The 22,701-nt window shown below is 44.1% G+C and overlaps 1 protein-coding gene and 1 long non-coding RNA gene across 2 annotated transcripts; one reads left to right on the forward strand and one right to left on the reverse strand.

Annotated features, from left to right (window-relative positions):
• Window positions 1-4,484: 4,484 nt before the first annotated feature.
• Window positions 4,485-18,951, reverse strand: RPL5 (ribosomal protein L5). Its single transcript, XM_085844869.1, has 8 exons — window positions 18,811-18,951; window positions 17,433-17,502; window positions 16,251-16,366; window positions 6,200-6,334; window positions 5,796-5,998; window positions 5,511-5,688; window positions 4,870-4,958; window positions 4,485-4,703 (listed from the first exon to the last, which is right to left on the reverse strand). The coding sequence occupies exons 1-8, from the start codon at window positions 18,811-18,813 to the stop codon at window positions 4,604-4,606; spliced, it is 894 nt and encodes a 297-aa protein (XP_085700995.1). The 5' UTR covers window positions 18,814-18,951; the 3' UTR covers window positions 4,485-4,603.
• A 132-nt stretch (window positions 18,952-19,083) lies between these two features.
• On the forward strand, window positions 19,084-22,401 carry LOC147035596 (uncharacterized). Its single transcript, XR_015049022.1, has 2 exons — window positions 19,084-19,186; window positions 20,251-22,401. It is a non-coding gene; the product is annotated as an uncharacterized LOC147035596 (long non-coding RNA).
• Window positions 22,402-22,701: the final 300 nt, after the last annotated feature.

Genomic DNA, 22,701 nt, shown 5'->3' on the forward strand with positions numbered 1-22,701 from the left:
TCCCTCCTGCACAGATTTATCCCCTCTCGTCTTCAGTTGGCCTCTCGTCTACAGAGTTTCAGTAGAATAAACAACTTCTACTGAAGCTTGTGGTGAGGCAGTTGTCCTGAAACAACTTGCCTTTGCCTTATGGAAAGCAAACCCAACTGTGGGTAATCTCAGTTCCTTCCATAAAGCTCAGAACAAGTGCGTCTACCCTCAGGAGAGCCAGAAAACATCTTTCTAATCTCAACTCTGAACTCTCAAACCTCTCTCCCTCTTCTAAATCCTGGTGGCATCTAATCAAATCTGTTTCTGGTGTATGTTCCCCCTCCATCCCTTCCCTTACCTCAAATGGCCGCACTGCTGATTCCACACGTGAAAAAGACTGAATACCTAAACTCGGTCTTTGCATCTAAGTCTTGTGTCCCAAACCCATCACTTTCTGTACCCACCTTACCCAGTCGCACCCAACTGTCCCTGGACTCTGTGTCCTTTTCTCCTGACAAGGTGGAGAGCTTGCTGTCAAACCTCAACTCAGATTCTGCAACTGGTCCAGACGGCATCAGCAGTGTCGTAAAAACCTGCTCCTCTGCTCTTGCTCACCCTCTCTCTGTTCTATTCACCCTCTCATGTGCTCAAGGTCATCTGACATCTGCTTGGAAATCAGCAAACATTACTGCCCAGCATAAAAAGATCCCTGCAACGACAGACCAATCAGCCTTCTCCCATTCATCAGCAAGGTTGTGGAATCCATCATCGCTTCAGACATTAAATCCTTCCTCTTCTCCAATGGCTTGATTTCCGATCATCAATTTGGTTTCAGAACAGGTCTCTCTACCCTGGATATGCTGCTTCTGCTCTCCCAACAATGGATGGAGGTCCTCAATGCCAAATATGAAATCAGAGCCATATCCCGAGACATATCATGTGCTTTTGACACAGTCTGGCACGCTGCCCTGCTCACCAAACTCTCTTCCTATGGTATCCAAGGCCATCTCCACTCATGACTCGCAGACTCTCTCCTGTCGCAGTCAACGTGTGGCCCTAAATGGAGTTCTTTCATCCCCTCTTCCTGTCCAGGCTGGAGTTCCTCAAGGCAGCGTTCTGAGCCCTGTTATTTTTCTGGTCTTCATAAGTGATCTCTCCAACTCTGGAAAATCCTCTTTATCTCTTTGCTGATGACTCCACACTCTGTCGTATCATCTGTCATCCCTCAGACTGGCAAGTAACAGCTTCTTCGCTCTGCAGATCTGGATAAAATCACAAACTGGTCCAACACGTGGAAGACGTCTTTCAATCCGGACAAATCTCATACTCTATGTCTCTCCGAAAGAACCGCTTAGAACCACCCCCCCCTCCATCTACTTTCTCAACAATCCTGTGGAAGAAGTCCTTTCATTCAAGCTTCTGGTCTCACTATCTGCCATGATCTTTCCTGGGAAAGCCACATTTCCAACCTGGCCTCCAAAGCCAGTTGCCGACTGGGAATCCTCCATCGTGCAAAGCCCTTCCTCGGCCCACCTGAGCTCCTGACCACATACAAAGTTTTCGTCCGCAGCCCGATGGAGTACTGCTCACCCCTCTGGGCTGGTGGTCCTGCCTCTCACCTTTCTTGGTTTCACGCTGTGGCAAGCAAGGCATCTTGGATCATTGGCATCTACCGTGATGAGGCTGAGTCTTTGGGCCTCTCACTCTCCCACCGCAGGCAGGTCGGTGGTCTTTGTCTTCTACAGTCTCCTCTCTGGTCTCACCCCCTCACCCCACTTTGTCTGCGATATGTCCCCACCATATTTCCGTGGGGCGCTCAAGGTCCGCCAACAACCCCCTTCTGGTAAAACTACCAAAATCACTGTTCACCTTCACTCTTTCATTCCTGTTTTCCCCACCTTTGGAATAAACTCCCACTCTCTTCAATCCCATTCTTCCCTCCAGGCCATCAAAACAGCTGTTCACCACCACCTCTTATCTTCCCCCATCCAAAACCTCGATCTTTTCTACCCCCGTTAATCCACCCCAAACCAACTTCCTTCAAATTCCCTGCTTTCCTTCGTGAAAGTCCCTGTAATGTCCATCTTGTATACCCCATGTTCCCCACCCCATCCATCTCCCTTCTACAGATATGATGTCTGTTCCCCACTTTGTTCTCCCCTCTCCCACCCCTCTTGTTTCATGCCCCCCCCACCCCTTGATGTGCATTGTGTTAGCTCTCATACGAGCCTCGACAAAGTATACAAAAAAAAATTAAAAACCTACACACACAATTTCAATGAAACTTGACCACAACATCCATCACCCGTGATGAACCAAAGTTTATCGACCACAACCAAATTTGCACTCATTAAAGGGTTCTATGGGAGATGGGGTTTCAGAGATGGAGGGAGGTCCAAAGTTTTTTCCATTTTTTTACAACATGGCTGACACACCTCATGTCATAATTATCAATAAAACACTTTACACGAGGAGTCGCTCATGTGGTGGAAATTTCATGTCAATCCGACAAGCGGTTGCAGAGAAAAACACTCGCATTGTGTGGGAACAAACGGACCCAAATGCAATACTCTCTCCTCTGGGCGAAGGTAAAAAGGTAGTTGTAGGTTTGATACAGCATGAAGTACAAATGATATACTCTGTCATAACAAAACCAGAACATGTAGAATTTGTCACCAGAAGCACTCACTCCTTCCAAGAGGGGGTCATTATTATTATTAATTTTTTTTTATTAAAAGCTGCCTTTGAAAAATAAAATAAAAAAAAAAGACACTAAAGCTGCTGTGTGTATAAATGGCGTTTTTCCAAGGTGGAAAAAACGTAAGAAAACATGGGAATTCCTCCACATTCTTTGTGGTCGAGTTGAAAGCACCACAGGCTAAGCAAGTAAGCAAAAGCCTCTTACTCGTGACACAAGAGGCTTGTGAAACAGCACTCGTAATTACCTCTGCCGTCACCACTGGAAGGTGGTACGACAACAGAATTTGCACCGGTCCAATTTTTAAGAACCCCTGGGGAAATCAAGTAGCTACAAGCTTTATCTTACGACCATTAGGCCCCACCCCAGCTTAGCAAGTTTGGATAAGTGACAACCGAACGCATCGGCCACAGAGACAGACACCAGATTGCGTATTTTATTACCATTGTTTAAGAACTGTCCCAGTGTTCATTAAAAGTGCCTTTATAGCACGAGGGATGTGTAGAACACCTGATTGCGAATAAATATGAAAGCCTTTTTGAGACATCAGTCTGTGGATAATAATATAAATTACTACATTCTTCAGCAATCAAATACAGTGCCGAGTGTGTGTCAGAAAATGAGAAGAATCAAATCATTGAACACCTTCAAGCAAGGTCTTCCATTAACCATGTTGCAAGGCTCTATCATGAAGAAAGGAACTTGACCACAGAAATAATCAAACAAGACATATGCTAAAAAGTAGACGTCGCACGACAACTCCCACTTAGGATCGATACATTCGCACGACCCATCCACGTCATCAGTTTCAAACTACCCATAATGCAAACATAGCCCCTGGACCTCACAGGATGTTTCAACACCATCTTGAGGCATCTCCATAAGCACACTTGCATTGGTGAAATTAGCGTGACCAATGGCCATGTGTTATGTTGAGTGACCAATCCAGGTTTCTCCTTGAAAGGCATGATGGCCATGCATGGGTCTACAGAAGATTCAATGAACGATTTGCCCTAGGTGCGTCAGGAAGCCATAAATTTTGGACGTGGAAGTGTCATGACGTTGGGTGGTATTGCTGAAACCTTTCACACCGATTTGATCCCTGTCCATGGCAATATAATGGCAGATCGATACATTGAGATCTTGCAGCAGCAAGTTGCCTACCCTTCAACATGGTCCAGGAATCATCTTGATGCACAATAATGATCCTGCTCACAGGGCCATTCGACCAAGAAGCAGTTGTCAACGTCAGTATTAATGTGGCCTGCCATGTCGTCAGATTGAAATCTAATTGAACATCTCCAATGGCGATGAATGTCACAGTTGAACCTTGCCAAGGGCAACCACAGACCATCGATGAGCTGGAACAGGAGCCGATTCAGGCAAGGAATGCCATTCCCCAGGATCAGATACAAGTACTGATATGGTCAATGTGATGATGGTGTGATGCAGTGATTGCTGCCAGAAGGTGGACATGCTCCGTATTGAGATTCTTACTTCCACATTGGATCCTTGTGTGAAAACATTCACCACAACGTAGCATTAGGTGATGGGGTCACAATGACATGAACATGCAATTCTTCAGCATTCACCTGTCAGCGGCTTGCACCTCATCCGTCCCATGCTACAAAAAAAAAATTGCATCAACAATCAAGTGGTCAGTTTTTTTTTTATGGCGGAGAGTATATTTCACTATGGACAGAGGTGGAGTTTAATGGAGATATTAACATGCCAATCTTAATAAACAAGGCACGAACAAAAAATGAGGTCAAAAGAAAAACAAGGTGGGAAAAAAATAATTCTGAAGGAGCAAAGATAACTTCAAATATGCGCAGATCTTTTATTGCAAATTCATGGCCACCTTTACACAGCACTTGTCAGGTTGATTCCTTTTGAGTTTTTATATTTATTGGTCTTGCATGTCATGGCCTGACATCATTCTGCAGCTTGTTGCTGTTTGGCACGCAGGTAGCTGGCCTTCTTCTGGGCCACACGATCATTCCGCTGAGCTCGAGACAACCTGGCACGGTTCCATCTACACAAATGAAGATAAAATATGTTGGAAAACAGCGACGAGATGTACAACCCTTGCATTGGCAATCTCCAATCCACCACCACAAGCAAAACTCGCCCTACTTCTAACCATGTGGACGACGACATGACAACAGCAGCAGCATAATCTATCCCCATCTACAACGCACCTCTTGGGTTTACCAACCCACTTGGGTTTCTTCTTGTGCACTGGGTTCTTCCTTATTTGGGTGTGTGCGCTTTCATACATGGACTCCATCTGTATGGGAAACAAAAGAAAACCGTTACCCCCTTGAAACCTGAATTTTGACATGCCTGGACATCCAAGTACTGCACAAAAGTAACTACAGAAAAGAAACTAGAACTGCACTCGGTAGAATGCATACCTCTGTTGGCTGAACAGTTTTAGTTTTCTATCCCACTGATAGGCCGGATCTGCATCCGGACCCAAACCAAAATCTAATCGGCTTGTTCTTGTCACCTACCCAACTCATCCAAGTTTTATCATAATTAGTCAACAACTTTTTGAAATATCATTCGAATCGGTTTCATGCAACAAATAAATAAATAAGAGTTTTTGTCCCGATCTCTCAATGGTGAAGAATCACTTGATATTAAAAAAAAAATTCTCATGTCCAGATCCAGATCTTCACCCAAAGTCGAATCAATTCGTCCTCGCCACACACACAACCTGTCCCACCAAATTGCCCGAATCTGTCCACAACTTTGAGATATCCTGCTCACAGAGACAGGCAGATGGGGGTGAAAAAAATACCTCCGTCCACGGCAGAGGTAATAAAAACAAACAAACCATATCAGGAGTGATGGCATGTTTGATGTAGCGTGAAAACTGCCGTTTGTACGCATCTTCGTCGTCATCGAGCAACTGTTTCATGTAGTTACTGATATTCGTCCCAAATATGTGCTGGCGATGCATGTCAGGATTAAACTCCTTGCTTTCCGAATCGTATCCAGGGAATCGGCGCGTGCTGGAAGGAAAGGAAACAGAAAGACAGTCACCACGTGGGGTAAGAGGGAGTGCCAGCAGCAAGTTTACATGAAATTTACAGCAATACAGGGCTCTCAGGTACCTCACCTGTGAGGAATAGACAGCCCTCCATCTACCGCTCCCTTTAGTGCACCAAACACTTTGTTGCCTGTGGTCGTTCTGGCCAGCCCAGCGTCCAGATAGCAGGTGAATGCACCTGGCCCGTGTTCTACACTCTCCACATTGAATTCATCCCCAGTGACCTCAGCCTGACCCTCATACACACGGTCTATCCCAAACTTCCGCAACACCTGCAGTACAAAAGTTGGGGATGGGAGAGAAAAATACCTATTAAAAAGGCAAGTGGGGAGGGGAGGAGGAAGTACTGTGGAAGCAAACAATTAAAAAAACAAAAAAACAAAACAAAAACAACTAACAAACATTTCCTCAGTTACAAATTTAGCATCGACGTCACACTTTTTGACATTTGGAATGACCAAGTCACACCTTACCCTGCGTGCAACCATCAGACCGGTACAATAGGCAGCTGCATAGTTGGTGAGCCCCACTGGAATGCCATATCTTGGTAGTTCGTGCGAATAGGCAGCACACACGATGACATCACCCTCAATCTTGGCGTACGCCAGCTGGTGAACACAGGAAGAACAATAGGTCAAATTTTTTTTCAAAAATTGATTTTTATTTTTTAATAGACGATCCATGAACCCGTTGGGTTCCCGTTGTCACAGCGGTTGATAAAAAAAAATCATTTAAAAAACAAAAATAAAAGATAGCTCCAGCGAACGATACCGCTGAGGTTGTTTGCATTGATCAAATACTCCCGAAGAGTACTTGACTGAATCGGGAATTGATTTTTTAATTTTTTTCGTTGCCCGATTTGAACGAAACTTGATATTGCGCGTCAATGTGGAAGAAAAAAAAACGGAGAAAAGAAAGTCGAAGAAATTATTGTGCGTAATATTCTAAACACAATTTTATTTATTAATGAACACGGAAGAATTAGATCAAAATGGCGATGTTTATTTTATGCTTAAAAATAAATAGTTTTGTCGATACTAAATGTTTGAGATTTTTAAATAAATCATTGAAAAAAAAAAATAAAAAAAGAGATAGCTTCAGCGAACTATACCGCTGAGGTTGTTTGCATTGATTAAATACTCCTGAAGAGTACTTGACTGAATCAGGAATTGATTTTTTTAATAATTTTTTCGTTGCCCGATTTTAACAAAACTTGATATTGCGCGTCAATGTGATTAAAAAAAACCAACGGAGAAAAGAAAGTCGAAGAAATTATTGTGCGTAATCTTCTAAACACAATTTTATTTATCAATGAACATGGAAGTATTGTTACGAATTTGGAAGCTTACTGCACACAACAGCCAGAGTCCCTATAGATCAGTTATATCGGTATGTGTTTCTAGTTAGAATCCATCCCCTGTGTCTAATGGGAATTAAGTGAACGTGCACTGTGGGTTATTTTATAGATAGGATTTTTTACATCTTCACTTTCACACAACACTCTGCTCGCGACTTTCTTCACGCGCTCGCCAGCAAGTGCGCGCGTGGGCGGAGTCTAACATAGGCATGACGTCCCTCTTTGGCCAATCGACAAGGAGCGGGCGTCTCACCCACCGCATTTCCGATTCAACACCATCGCCATTACGCACGTGGCCAGAGGTGAGGAGGTAGGCAGAGCCACATACACCACCGATCGGGACTCTGCCCAGAAGGGTGGGAGTTGTCCCACCTACCGTGGGCCTGTCCAATGGGAGACGGCCAGGGAATCGTGCGATGGGTCCGACCAATCAAGAGGCAAGTGGCCAGGAGAAGAGGCCCCTCCCTCCAGAAGAGAAAGAGTGTGGTTGTCAGGATGAGCATGAGGAGATTGCGTCCCGTGTGCTCGAGCGAGTCTTCTGTCTGGTCTGCGGCTGACCGCACCCCACGCATCCGAGGCAATTTTTGACCAAGTTATAAAAATGATCAACATGATGTGGTAGGAGTGACAGGTTATTAGCTGCAAAATGTCGAAAACCCGGTTTCGTTCAACAACTTTCAAAATTTGACCTTTGCATAACCTTTAAAGGTCACAAAACAATGTTGTGGACATTAAAATAAGGAAACAGGATATGTGCTATAGCTTATTGGAGTTAGTTCGTCGAAGGTCGAAAACCCGGTTCGATTCCCACATCTTTGAAAATTTGACCTTTATGAACTTTAAAGGTCAAAGGTCAAGGATTATGACCTTTGGTGCAAAACTTCCTCTGGAACATTCCAGGAACAATATAACGTCATATAGGCCATATGGCATTTCACACTCCTCGGATTATCCATAATTTAATGAAATCAGCGTAAAACAAAGTGGAAGGGGGCGCCACGGGTAAGGTGTTCGAGATAGAGCAAAATGGTTTCAAGACTTTAGGTGGGGAATGACCTCAAGATTATGCATAAAAAAATATTGTCATCCTCGCTCTCAATGTTTGGGCGGTCATATGATTTTTAATGTCAAAATTTGCAATTTTCTAAGTTCGTGACCTTGTACGAAAATGAAAAATTGAGCTCCGTGGGGCTATGCAGGTGCCATTGGGCTAACTAAATACCGAAACCCCTGTCAGATTCGACAAACCCCTTGGAGAAGATAATTTTTTATGTCAAAATTCGCAATTTTCTAAGTTCGTGACCTTGTGACCTTGACCTTTGGACGAAAAAGAAAAATCGAGCTCCATGGGGCAGGTGCCATTGGGTTAACCAAATACCGAAACTCCTGCCAGATTCGACAAACCCCATTGGAGAAGATGCAAATTGAAATCGGCTACCCCCTAAAAACACGTTTTTTTGGGCGTGGCTCCACCCATAATGGGCGCATCACGCCCATTCTCAGGAAAACAACGAGATCATGATATAAACCTCCCACCAAAATTTTATCAGGATCGGATCAAAACCCACGGAGCTATGCTCGGGACAGACAGACAGACAGACACACAACAATAACAAATATAGTGGACACTTATTTTTTTCGTGAAAATTTTTTTTTGTGAACCAATCATTTCAAGAAAAAAAAAAAGATAGCTCCAGCGAACTATACCGCTGAGGTTGTTTGCATTGATCAAATTCTCCCGAAGAGTACTTGACTGAATCAGGAATTGATTTTATACAGCCCCCACCCCACCCCCCCCAGAGGGAGGGAGTGGGACATTGTAATAGTTTTGTTGGTTAATAATTGTTTTTTTGGGGAGTTGATCTCATCGGGAAAAATTTTTTTTTTGAGATTTGTTCTACCCTTATCAGTACAGTCATGCGCCACTTAACGACGGGGTTACGTTCTGAGAAACACGTCGTTAAGCGACATCGTCATTGTGCGAACATCATTTTTTTTTTCATTTTCGAACATCGTACTTACACAAAACTACACACCGAGGCTATATGGTATAGCCTATTGCTCCTCGGATACAAACCTGTACAGCATGTTACTGTACTGAATACTGTCGGCAATTGTAACACGCATCCAAGAGAGACTGAAGACACGTTGGTTTTACCTTTGTGCTGTTCATGCCGGCCATCGGTGTTGTTAGCAGGAGCTCACAATCTCCTCTCGCATCGATTATAGAAAGATGAATAAATAGCGTTTGGATTTTATAAATACGAAATCATTGCATCAATGTTATAATTTATAAATGAAGAAACGAGCTCCTGTCAATTGTGATATATATTTTCGGAAGTGCGCTTGTTTGAACAACATGAAAAGCTTCACCAAAAAGAAATATGTGTTTTAATTTCAACTGCAACAACGATTTATTCGGGGAATTCCTCAATGCAAAGGTAATTTACTTGCTGGAAGGTAAACGTGCAAACATTGGTTGTTTGAAAGCAGATTTCCTTGAATCACGATTTAGCACGACCCTGCCTTTTTCGCGATGACATTTTATGGACCTCAACGATCGCATTGTAACAGGGCCACTGTGATTTATTATCATTATGAAGTATTATGTACTGTACAGCGTACATAATTGTACGTGCTATTTTTATACGACTGGCAGCGCTACGTCGGCTACATCACTCGGCGATAGGAATTTTTCAGCTACATTTTTTTCATAGCTGTCAGATCCGTCGTATATGCGATCCGTCGTTGCCCGGAACGTCGTTAAGCGGCGCATGACTGTATTTAAAATGGCGATTTCAGTTAATACAATGGCGATTTCGATGAAACTTGGTTGGTAGATTCATACCATGACCTAGTTGTGTGCAAATGAGAACCGTTGCTGTGGACACCACCGTTGCATAGCAACGGGACTTTGAAATGTTTGAAAAATCATAAAAAATTAATTTTTTCGAAAATCAAAAATCGGGCCATGAGCGACTGTGGGCAGTACATTTCAGCCATATTGTCAAAAATTTCAGCCGGATCCTATGAAAACTGTCGGAGAAGATAGACTTTGAATGAACCCTGGTCGAAAACGATAAAAAAATGGTTCGTTATATCTCAGAGACTATGAGTCAGATATACATGAAACTGGTATGGTAGGTTCATGGAATGTCCTAGTTATGTGTGAGAAAGAACCGTTGCTGTGGACCCCTCCGTTGCCGAGCAACGGCCGAAAAACCTCTAAATGTGGGGGTATTTTAACGAAAAAGCAATCTGCAGCATTAACCCTTGAAGCTAGAATCATGAATTTTATTGTGCTTAATCCTCACGTCATTCCCCATCGAACAGGCCCATCACGTCAGGTAAGGTTCTATTGGGTAGTTGACTACCCATGTCCGCCTACCGGCTTGTCTGTCTGTTAGCAACTTTACGGAAAAACGGCTTTAGCAAACACTATCAAATTTAATCCACAGGTGGGCAATGAACCTTGGATGACCCCATTAACTTTTGGGTCCAATTGGATCAAAGATCAAGGTCACGAAAAGATCAAAATCGTTTTTCGCTCATAACTTCGTCAAAAATGATCTGATTTACTTCAAACTAAGCTTATAGTGAACCTTATTCTATTTGTCACTTATAATCCTACCCATTCCTATTGTGAAAAATGCTGATTTGTGAAGATCGGTAGAGTCCAAAGTTTTGGGGGTCATGGTCATCGGTAAAAATTACAAATTTTCCATTATAAATCAAAAAAGGTTAGGAATATGCGTGTTTACTATGGAATACATATATCAAGTCCTTTATTGGCTTTCATTTGACACCATGACCTTTGACCTTACGTGGCGTTGAAAGGTCAAAATCATTTTACGGTCATAACTTCGTCAAAAATGGTTTAATTGACTTCAAACCAAGACTAAAATATTCCTTATAACCAACATTTAGGTTAACGATGTATCAAATTTAAATTTGATCCCCAAAATAACTTTATGCCTGAAATGGGCGGGATTTGTTGTGCCTGGCACGACTTTTTAAATAATTTTTTCGTTGCCCGATTTGAACGAAACTTGATACTGCATACTGCAGGAGAATGGTGAACAAGGTGGGCTGAAAATGTTTGCACTGTCGTGTACCGTTTTAGCTGCATTTCAGGAACATGCATACATACAAGATGAGTTTTAGTAATATATAGATAGACGGGTGAATGGAGAGTTCCTTGAACAAATAAATAAAATAAAAAATTAAACCCAAAGCCCGAGACAGTATAAAGTTCAAACGAGAAAGAAGATTTTTATGTGACATCATCAATGGATATGTCTGTCCACATCAGAGGTCAGAGGTCGAGAGAAAGAGGAGACATCAGATGCTTCGAACTCGAGTTATGGTCTGTAAAATGATTTTCAAAGGGCACATGACCTTTGACCTGTTCAATAAAATGGCACAAAAATTGAATCTGTTGACCTTTGTATTCCTGTCAACACACAAGTATGGTTTAAATCTCTTCAGTAATTCATAAGTTATTGCAGAAACAGATTTTCAACAAGAGTAATCGGTGGAGCGCATAGCCACCATGCAATACCTGTTCCACAAGAGCATATTGGACCCAATACATTTTTCAAATATCATGCTATTCAGTCCGAGAACGTTTTTGTCCCCATCTCTCAATGGTGAAGAATCACTTTGAAGAATAATTAATTCTCATATCCAGATCCGGATCTTCACCAAAATCTAATCAATTCGTACTTACCACACACCCAACGTGTCCATCAAGTTTCATCCAAATTTATCCAGAACTTTTTGAGATATCGTGATACGAGTTTAGCCCCATCTCTCAATGGTGAGGAATCACTTAAAAAATTATTGGATCGAGATTCAGATCTTCACTAAAATTGGATCAATTCGTCCTTGTCACACACCCAACATGTCTGCCAAGTTTCATCTGAATCCCTCCACAAGTTTTTGAGATACTGTGCTCTATATCATTTTTGGCCCTGTCAATGGTGAAGAATCACTTTAAAAATTCTAGTAGTCTGATCCGAATCCGGATCTTCATCAAAATCTAATCAGTTAATCCTTGTCACACACCGAACCTGATCACAAAATTTCATCCAGATCTGTCCACAACTTTTTGAGATATCCTGTAAACAAATAAACAGACAGACAGAAAGGGGTGAAAAATATAACCTCTTCCACCTTCGGTGGCGAAGGTAATAAGAGGAACAAAAAAGTGGAAGTGAACAGTGATTCTGGAATTTGGATGTTTCACTAGGAGTGGGTTTACTGGTCGACCACTTGCACCCTGTAGATACTTGGGGGGGGGGGGAGAAAAAGGCATGGAATGGGCAGAGGGTGCAAGACCAGATACGAGACGGATTAAGAGAGACCACCGAACAACCGGCGATGCCAAAGTGATAGGCCCATCGACTCAGCTTCGATACGGGAGATCCCGAGGTACGTCCCCACGTCCACCACTGAAAGCTCGTGAAAAATGGTTCTGAAAGCCCCCCCCCCCCCTTTCCAATTCCTCAACACGTGAGAATTCAGCTATTTATATCGTGGGTAGTAATTTTCCCACGGAGGGAGAGGATGCGCATTGCACACATTTAAGTACGCTGAAGTGGGCTATATAATCACCAGACAGTTTACTTGAGCAAATGCAATCACTTCTGATATGCGCGCGTGTGTGTGTGTGTGTGTGTGTGTGTGTGTGTGTGTGTGTGTGTGTGTGTGTGTGTGTGTGTGTGTGTGTGTGTGTGTGTGTGTGTGTGTGTGTGTGTGTGTGTGTGTGTGTGTGTGTGTGTGTGTGTGTGTGTGTGTGTGTGTGTGTGTGTGTATATGTATATGTATATGTATATGTATATGTATATGTATATGTATATGTATATGTATATGTATATATATATGAATATGTATATGTATATGTATATATATATATATATATATATATGTATATATATATATATATATATATATATATATATATATATATATATATATATATATATATATATATGTATATATATATGTATATGTATATATATATATATATGTGTATATATATATATATATATATATATATATATATATTGTTGCGGATTCGCGCCCGCCGGCGTGCGAGCGGCCACGTAACTCGAATCGCGGCACGTCGCCCACCGGACGGACAATCCCGTCGTGACCCTCTCGGACTAACGCCGGGAACTAGTCACGGGTGGACCTTTCGGCCTCACCACCATCGTGCCAATCGGCCCCCGCGTGGGATAGGGTTGCTCGCCAAATTCGACTTACCTAAGTATCCACACGGAGGGTAGACCGGGCGATCGCACCTCGCCGCAGGTCGACTTCGGACACGGGCCACTTTAAGCGACCCGTTCCGTACTATCGGGATAACCATCGGTGTTATCGTCAGCCTCGACGGTTCGATTAATTATCGGGCGTTTTAGCCCACGACCAACCCTTTACGTGAAGTAAGATGGAGATTCAATTAGAGAAAAGACGAAGCGAAACGGGAGAAACAGTTCAACATAGAGCACATTTATTTCGCGATGGCACACGGATAGCACACATATACAATTATACACCAAAAGCAAATGTAAAAGAAGAAGAAACACACAATAATGCACAAAAAGCAAATGTAAAAGCAAAACACAATGCAGATCTACCACCGACTACCGAGCACACGGCAACACTTATACAGTTTTACTTCACAGACGGCGCCGACAACACATATACTCAAAGCAAAAGAAAAAGGGACCACCCTCCACTATGAGGGGGCAGACGGGCCTGGGGGCCGAGACCGCGTCGAGCTTACCCGTCTGGTGATGAGCCGCAAAATGGCGGTGGTGCCCCGACTCCGCGGGCCTCGCGGACAGTGTCTGGAATGGGGTGGGAACGGGGCCCCCTTCTCGCACTATCTCAGCGCGGGGGGGGGGGAAACAGGAGGGGGTTGTTGATGCTCGGGGGGATGAGGATATCTCGCTGGTTCGGGTCCCGCGACGAGCGTCTCCACCGGGACCTCGGTCGCGTTGCCGGCCTCTCCCCTCCGCAGCTCCCCGACTCTGACACGAGCACCCCCTCGACTGCCTTCGCCGCCGCCACCTCTCCAACTCTCCACAGCTCCGTCCAACCGCCTTCTCAGACTCCTCTCCTGACTGGCTCTTCCCAACTCCACCGACTCGTTACTACTGCCCCAACTCAACTTGACTGACTCCTACTACTTCTTCCCAACTCAACTCCGAACTGCACTTGACTGACTCAACTATGAGCGAACGCGGTCCTTTATAGCCCCCGGGGCCTCGCTCCTTCGCCTTCGACCCTTCACCTCTGGCTGGCTCCCCATTGGACCGAGGAAAAGTGGGCGTGAATGCTTTTTGATCCATGAATTTGCATATAGCGATATTACTCCAACGCACCTGGAGGCGGGGCCAAATCGCCCCACGCTCGCCGATAGGACGGAACAGAAGTGGGCGTGAGTCGTTTTTGATCCGTTTTCTTCGGAAAGGCTGTGATGTTTCTGCACACGCTGCTCGATGCACGCCCTGCACGAGTCCAGTATCGGTGCCCACAAGCGGCGCGGAAATGGCGGTGATGCGATGGTTGCGAGAGCGAGATGTGACGGTAAAGGTCGTGGCTGTTGGCGTTGTTGTTGTTGTGAAGCGGCGTTGCGGCTGGTGGTTGTTGTGTGATGGCTGTTGAGACGTGGTTGGTGGTGGTAGTAATGGCGGCTGGTCCAAAATAAAGATAGTAAAAGAAAAACGGCTATCTGGAAGGGTCGCAGCCCGAATGAATGACATTTATTCCCTCGAAACAACGGGTTTGGGCCTAACTACACATATACTTACAGAGATATCTCACCTAAGGGACCTGAATGGTGGTTTGCGAATTTCGTCAACCACAACAATATATATATATATGACTAAAACTCTCATCTTGTATGTATGTATGTATGAATGTATGTATGTACGTATGTTCCCGAAATACAGCCAAAACAGTACACGATAGCATAAAAATTTTTAGGGCCACCTTACTCACCATTCGCCTGCGGTGTGCAGTATCAAGTTTCGTTCAAATCGGGCAACGGAAAAAAACACGATAAAAAAAATAAAAAAAATCAATTCCGATTCAGTCAAGTACTCCGGAAGAATTTGATAAATGCAAAGAACCTCAGCGGTATAGTTCGCTGGAGCTATCATTTTTTAACCTCGCCATCTTCGAAGATGGATGGAGGTTACTGTTTTCACCCCTTTCTGTTTGTTTGTTTGTTTGTGAACAGTATTACGGAAAAACGACGGATTTCGACGAAACTTGGTGGGGGTATGGTCCAAGGATCATGCCATTAAATTTTGGACTTGGTCCCCCCCCCCAAAAAAAGAAATTGTTAGAAATTTTTTTTCTTTTTTTGCATTTCTACAGGTTTTAAGTCATTTCCAACCCCCCCCCCAAAAAAAATTGTTACCCCCCCCAAAAAAAATTAGAGAAATTATTTTTTTCATTTTTACATGTTTTAAGTGATTTCCAACCCCCCCCCCCAAAAAAATTGTTGGAGAAAAAAAATTTTTTTTTTTGCATTTCTACATGTTTTAAGTGATTTCCAACCTCCCCCCCCCACCCAAAAAAAAAAATTGAGAAAAAAATTTCTTTTTGCATTTTTACACGTTTCAAGTGATTTGCAACCCCCCCCCCCCAAAACAAGGAAAAACTTTTTTTTTTGCATTTCTACATGTTTTAAGTGAATTCCAACCCCCCCCCCCCCCCCAAAAAAAAATTGGAGAAAAAAAAAATAAAACTCACCACTGTTGACATCATATTTAATGAATAAGATATAAGGTTCACTTGAGTGAGCCAGCAGTATTGGCGGCGGAGGTTTTGCACTCTCCCGAGTGCTCCCCCTCTAGTTTTTTCTTGAAATGATTTTTTTTTCCATCAACTGCTGTCACAACGGGAACCCAACAGGTTCACGGGAGATATGTATAAATATATATATATATATATATATATATATATATATATATATATATATATATATATATATATATATATATATATATATATTTCAGGAGAGATATTTACAGCTCTTGCAGAATTAACAAACACGAGTCTGAAATGTTGTGCAGATAAAACAAACGACAGTAGAACATGGGCAGTCATCGAGGACGACTCCAGAGCAAATAATCCACACGACAACCCACCTGGCAGATGATGTCTTTGTTTGTAATTCGTACAATAAGGCGGTATTTCGGTGTGTTGTACTTGTTCTTGTCCTGTATGACGAGTCGTTTGCGTGCATAGTAATCAGTCTTGCCCTCTGCACAGCACATAAAAGTATAGCAAAAAAAAACAAACAAACAAAAAAATAAAACATTAATGGGCACTCTTTAATAAATAAATAAATTAAGAGAGGTAATGTGTCATGTGACATGAAAAGTTTGCACACAAAATGATATGAAGCCATGCATCCAAGAGCAAGTCGTACAAAAAAAAATCTTCATATTACGGCTTTGAAATTGGCATCACTTATCATAGATAACAATGCCTGCGTTATTATTTGTTTTATTGACCTTCAAGCGCAAGTACTTTACTTCTTGAAACTTAACGATGGATAATTGTTTCGGATGTAATCGGGAGCATAAGGAGCATCAAGGGGAATGCATTGAGTGAGGGAGGAGGAGGACAGAGTATGGGCAGACCGTCCATTACCCGAACACCAACAATGTATCTGATCGACAGAACCTTCGAATGGAGAAACATCTCAGGTACGTCACACAGTTCTTTCACTGGCAACGGGAACGGCGGCAACAGAATGAACGATGTCATCATATCCTGACGATAAGCCTGGCGTTGGCTCAGTGGTTAGGGTGGCGGCTTGGGATCCTAGGGTCCTGAGTTCAATCCCCGTCGGCCGCTGAATTAACACACCGGGGGGGGGGGAGGGGGGGTTGACTCAGCCTGTCATCCTTCTGAGGTCGGCAAAATGAGCACCGGTTCCAGTGTGTGTACTGGTGGAGGGGCACTGCATCAGCGACAGTCATGCTTCAAGAAATGATAGCTACATACGACCACCACCATATCCTGACTCGGCAATAAAGTAAAATTATATATTTAATTCTTCAACAACTGTGATTAGGGCGACTGGAGCTCGATATTGATCACACACACACACACACACACACACACACACACACACACACACACACACACACACACACACACACACACACACACACACACACACACACACACACACACACACACACACACACACACACACACACTTCCCCAATGCATCCCCCCATGACCACTCTGCGCTTTCACGCCATGTTGGAATGAAACTCATCAACGCAGGCATGTTGTCGTCCAACTGATATACTCACCGCGACGACGTTTGAACTTGACCTGGTAGCGCCTGAAGTAAGCTTTGTTCTTCACCACCTTTACGAAACCCTAGGGGAACGAGGAGTACAAGCTCATTTTATGGTCATCTCACTTCGCAGCCAATACAATATAGCACAAGCGTGTACAGAGGGGGGGGGCAATGCCATCATAGAGGGGGGACAATGCCATCGTACAGAGGGGGCAATGCCATCGTACGGAGGGGCAATGCCATCGTACGGAGGGGGCAATGCCATCGTACGGAGGGGGCAATGCCACCGTACGGAGGGGGCAATGCCATCGTACGGAGGGGGAGCAATGCCATCGTACGGGGGGGAGCAATGCCATCGTACGGGGGGGAGCAATGCCATCGTACGGGGGGAGCAATGCCATCGTACGGGGGGGAGCAATGCCATCGTACGGGGGGGAGCAATGCCATCGTACGGGGGGGGAGCAATGGCATCGTACGGGGGCAATGGCATCGTACGGGGGCAATGGCATCGTACGGGGGGCAATGGCATCGTACGGGGGCAATGGCATCGTACGGGGGCAATGGCATCGTACGGGGGGCAATGGCATCGTACGGGGGCAATGGCATCGTACGGGGGCAATGGCATCGTACGGGGGCAATGGCATCGTACGGGGGCAATGGCATCGTACGGGGGCAATGGCATCGTACGGGGGCAATGGCATCGTACGGGGGCAATGGCATCGTACGGGGGCAATGCCATCGCACAGAGAGGGGGGCAATGCCATCGCACAGAGAGGGGGCAATGCCATCGCACAGAGAGGGGGCAATGCCATCGCACAGAGAGGGGGCAATGCCATCGCACAGAGGGGGGGCAATGCCATCGCACAGAGGGGGGGCAATGCCATCGCACAGAGAGGGGGGGCAATGCCATCGCACAGAGAGGGGGGGCAATGCCATCGCACAGAGAGGGGGGGCAATGCCATCGCACAGAGAGGGGGGCAATGCCATCGCACAGAGAGGAGGGCAATGCCATCGCACAGAGAGGGGGGCAATGCCATCGCAGGTTCATCATGGAAGGCCTCAAAGTAAACCATTTCGACGTCAAACACGGACCAGGCCATCAACACGACCGATTCTGACCACTGCAGATGAGATAAAATGCACACCACAACGGGCAACCACGAGGAATCGATCGACAGCGCGTAGGAAACAAGACTACAGAAGGTAAGAGCGAGCAAGCCTTGACACGTCGCGCCATTGGGCCTAAATGAGGCGACCGAATCCACGGCCATCCACACGCAAAACGGACGCCACATCGGCCACAATGGGATGAAAGAAAAACCATCAGTTCCCACGAAACATGAATCGTGATGATTTAAAAAAAAATTTCGCCAATCGATGAAACTTACCATTGCTATCAAAGTAACGTCGGGATTCCGCACTCGGAAAACACAGCCTCATCCACTCGCAAGGGTCGACGGGAAAGGATGGACGTTCTGCGCATGCGCGTTTTGTTTGGATCGGTTTGGAGGTTGAGATTCTGGGGCTTATACGTATAAACACGCCGTTTGTTCAAGCAACTTATATACTCTATATATATATATGTTTACACGAAGCAATGTTAAAAAACACATTCCACAAAAAAACCCGGAAACTCCAACGACGATGCATACCAATACACCGCTTTATTAACATACGGCCGTGACTGACGTGATTGATTTATCTCTCTTTCGAGTGCAGCTACAACTCAAGATCTTAGGATAGAATCCTGTACGCTGAGGCAATGTGAGTTTTCCTCGGAAAGTCGCAGTGGAATTGGGGGGGAAAACAAGGAAATCGGGAAATGAAACTTGAATCGACCGCGTCAGAAATATCGGCGTACTAAGATGGCCGCCGGAGCACTTCAAATCGGCTTCACTCGCGCCAATGGAGATGCGCTGTGCATTGCGCGCGCATCCAGGTTGTATTTCTTCGACCTCCGTGATCGTGGTACTCGGGCAATATTGTCCCGGCCGTCATTTTCGTTTTTACTCCATCCTCTTGTGACAACTTCCCCAAAGGAATTTATTGCGTTATCAGCAGCTACAGAATGCCAGGGAGAGGCAAAGAAAGATAAATAAATGGAGAGTCAGAAGGAGGAGCCCCCTGCCGAGCTTATCTATGCACCTACCACTGTGCATTTTTAGGAGGGGGATTTTGCATGTTTGTAGATCATGAAGAATTTGGATAAAAAGTCGAAATAACAATAAAAGTATGAAATGCACGTTTCACTAATACTAGCAGAGTACCCCCTTCTGGGTGGGATAGAGTTTGTGCATTCCTTGCTGAAAAAAAATATATTGTTTGTATAGTCCAAGAACTCTTTTTGATGTTTGTGCAGTGTGTGTTTCAAGGTGTCTAAAAGAGTGTAATATTATTAAGGGTCAAAGAGGTCTAAAGGGGACAAAGTAGTTCAATGGGTCAACGGTGTCTTTAGGGGTAAAAGGGTCTATGAGGTGTAAGAGGTCTAAAAGTGTCTCAGGGATCTGAGGATCGAAAGGACGAAGGGGTCGAAAGTGTCTTATAAAAGGTCTTAAAAGATCTAAAGGTTCTAAAGGGTCTGAAGGGTATGTTCCAATAGTAGTTGGTTGAAATGGATCTAAATTAGGGTATACACGGTCTAAAAGTCAAAAGGGTCTAAAGTGTAGTGACGGTTTTGGAGACCCCAAGGGAGTATATACCAAGACTCATTAAAAAAACCCTAATGTAATTATTTCCGTCGTATATTGTTTGGCTAAATTGCACCCCCACCTTCCCCCTTTCTATCTTTCTGGCCTCCCTTGAATGACAAGTTTTGTGTGTTCCAACAGTGGCACCGTGTCGGGAAAGAGAAGAAAGAACAATTTTTCATTCGAGCAACGAATGGGTTTAATCGAAATAATCAAGGTTCACCAAGGAACAATCCGAGGCATGAGAAGTGATGTGAGCACAAACAAGAACAAGCAGCTCCCACGGGAAGATATTTCAAAAATGATGGGGGCCTATTTTCCCAGGGCGCACAATATCCTCTGCCAGTGACCTTCAAGAACTCCGGAGGAGGATGAAGGCAAAGCCACTGGACCGTGAGAAGAAACTCGACGAGGAAACAAAGGACTGGGCAATACACCTGGGTGCTCACCTGGCTGGGTAAGATACCAGGGAACCACCGGTCGGCATGGATGACCCACAAAATATGTAACGGAGAAGAAAGTAAATATCTATGGATTTTTTTTTTTTTAATGCCGTGAACAAACTTTGGTACATCATGGGCGATGAAGGTTGTGGTCGTTTCATCACAATTGTGTGTGTCGTTTCTGAGATGAAAGCAAATACCTCTTTCGGTGGGGCAAACTCCCACCCCTCCCCCCATCAACATAAAGTTCCTTCATAGACCCACTCAGTCCCTGATTTTTTTTTAATGCTGTGAACAAACTTCGGTACATCACTGGTGATGAAGGTTGTTGTCAAGTTTCGTCAGAATTGCGTGCGTAGTTTCTGAGAAGAAAACAAATACCTATTTGAGGGGCAACTCCTGTCGACCCCCTTTGGGCCCGATTTTTTTAATGCCATTAAAAAAAAACTTTGGTACACACACACGGTGATGAACGTTTTGGTAAAGTTTCATCAAAATCGTATGTGTCGTTTCAGAGAAGAAGTTGCAAGTATCTGTGGACGGACAGACAGACGGACGACGCACAGTACCATAAGCACCCCGGAACTACCATCCAGGTGACATAAAAAACAGGAGGTGAGGAGGCTGTGACCGGTGAATGAACTGGGTGAAGGAATTGTTGCAATATTGACCATCATAGCTTGAAACTGGGATCAAGCACATCATGACGTGGATGATGATGCTCCGTCAGCAGCTGGTAGTTGTGGATGATGATGCGCCGTCAGCAGAAATCAGTGTTGAGAAAGAAGAGACAGGATGGAGTTTTGCTGGAAGAGCTTTAAGAAGAAGAAGACCATATTGATGGCGATTTAATGCAGAATGCTCATACAAACAAAAGGGGCAATTCCAGAGGCAAAGGGAAAGGAATGATTGGCTTTCTTGTTTAAATTTTTTTTTCGCAGTCTGCACTTCACATTATATGCGATCAGCTCCATCTTGTCGACTCTTACGTGAACGTGGTTTTATTCCAGGAAAGGCAATAAATCGTCGACATCTCCAGGTCAGCAGGCAAACCAGTTAATACCAAAGACTACACCATTGTCTTGCCTGAAAGAAGAGCATGAAGACAAGACGATTCTGATTGTTCTTCAGCAAGAGACTGCAAAATGTAAATGAAAGGCGTACGAAACCGAAATCGAGTATTACATGGAAAAAGGAAAATGGCTTTGCCTAGATCTGTGAAATGATTAGATTTTTGAAAATAAATAACAATACTAAGTAAAAAGTGTGATATGTTGTACTTACCGCATAAGGTGTTCCATAATGAACCTTAGTCGAAATAATATTGCGGTTCTACGAAGCCGGCACTGCCCCTCGGCAAATGCATTCAACATATAGCGGTCCCCAGGCAGTTATTTAATTAGTATCCATTTTAATTAGCCCTTTCCTCATGTCTAGTGGGTATATGGGACAAAATGTGTTGCGAGGGCTTTCAGGCAGGTCTTATATCCCATTCTTTGTTCTCTTCTTTGCTATTTTACTTCACACATGGCCTTCTTTATCATTGAATGGCGGACTGGTGAACGCGGTGCGGCATGTCAGGCTATGTTCAAGTTTCACTTTTAATATATTTATGGCAGAAAATTCACTACCTAAGGTTCTACTGTGAGCCTAAACCAGAAGAAAGGAAGAAAAAAAACAACAACAGGAGAAATCAGGTATCTCCCAAGGAGCCTGATAATCAAGGAAAGCTCTTTGAGTCATCGGCTGGGATGGAGACGGATGTGGGAGGAAACTTAATAAATATTCGTGAAAATTTTGGAAATTTGAGCCTGCTTTTAGAAAAAAATAAACCTAAAAACCTCTGTGATTGGTTTCTCGGAGACGTGGCTCGATGACAAACCCTGTTCTGTTTTTTTTCATTGCCAGGTTTTGAATTAATAACAAATGATAGGCTAACTGGAGGAGGTGGAGTTGTATTGTTCATTTCCTTAAATTATGATTAAAGATACTTTCTGAGTTAAATTGCATGACTCCTGTACTAGAAACGATTTTTATAGAAATTCTTAATCCTGATGAAAAAGGAATGGGTGATGAAGGTCATGGTGAAGTTTCCTTGAAATTGTGTGTGTAGTTCAGAGAAGAGAGCAAATACCTATTTTAGGCGGTC

This window comes from Eptatretus burgeri, chromosome 1 (genome assembly GCF_056783735.1).
Source record: "Eptatretus burgeri isolate ZD-2024b chromosome 1, Ebu_testis_v1, whole genome shotgun sequence".
NCBI lineage: Eukaryota > Metazoa > Chordata > Myxini > Myxiniformes > Myxinidae > Eptatretus > Eptatretus burgeri.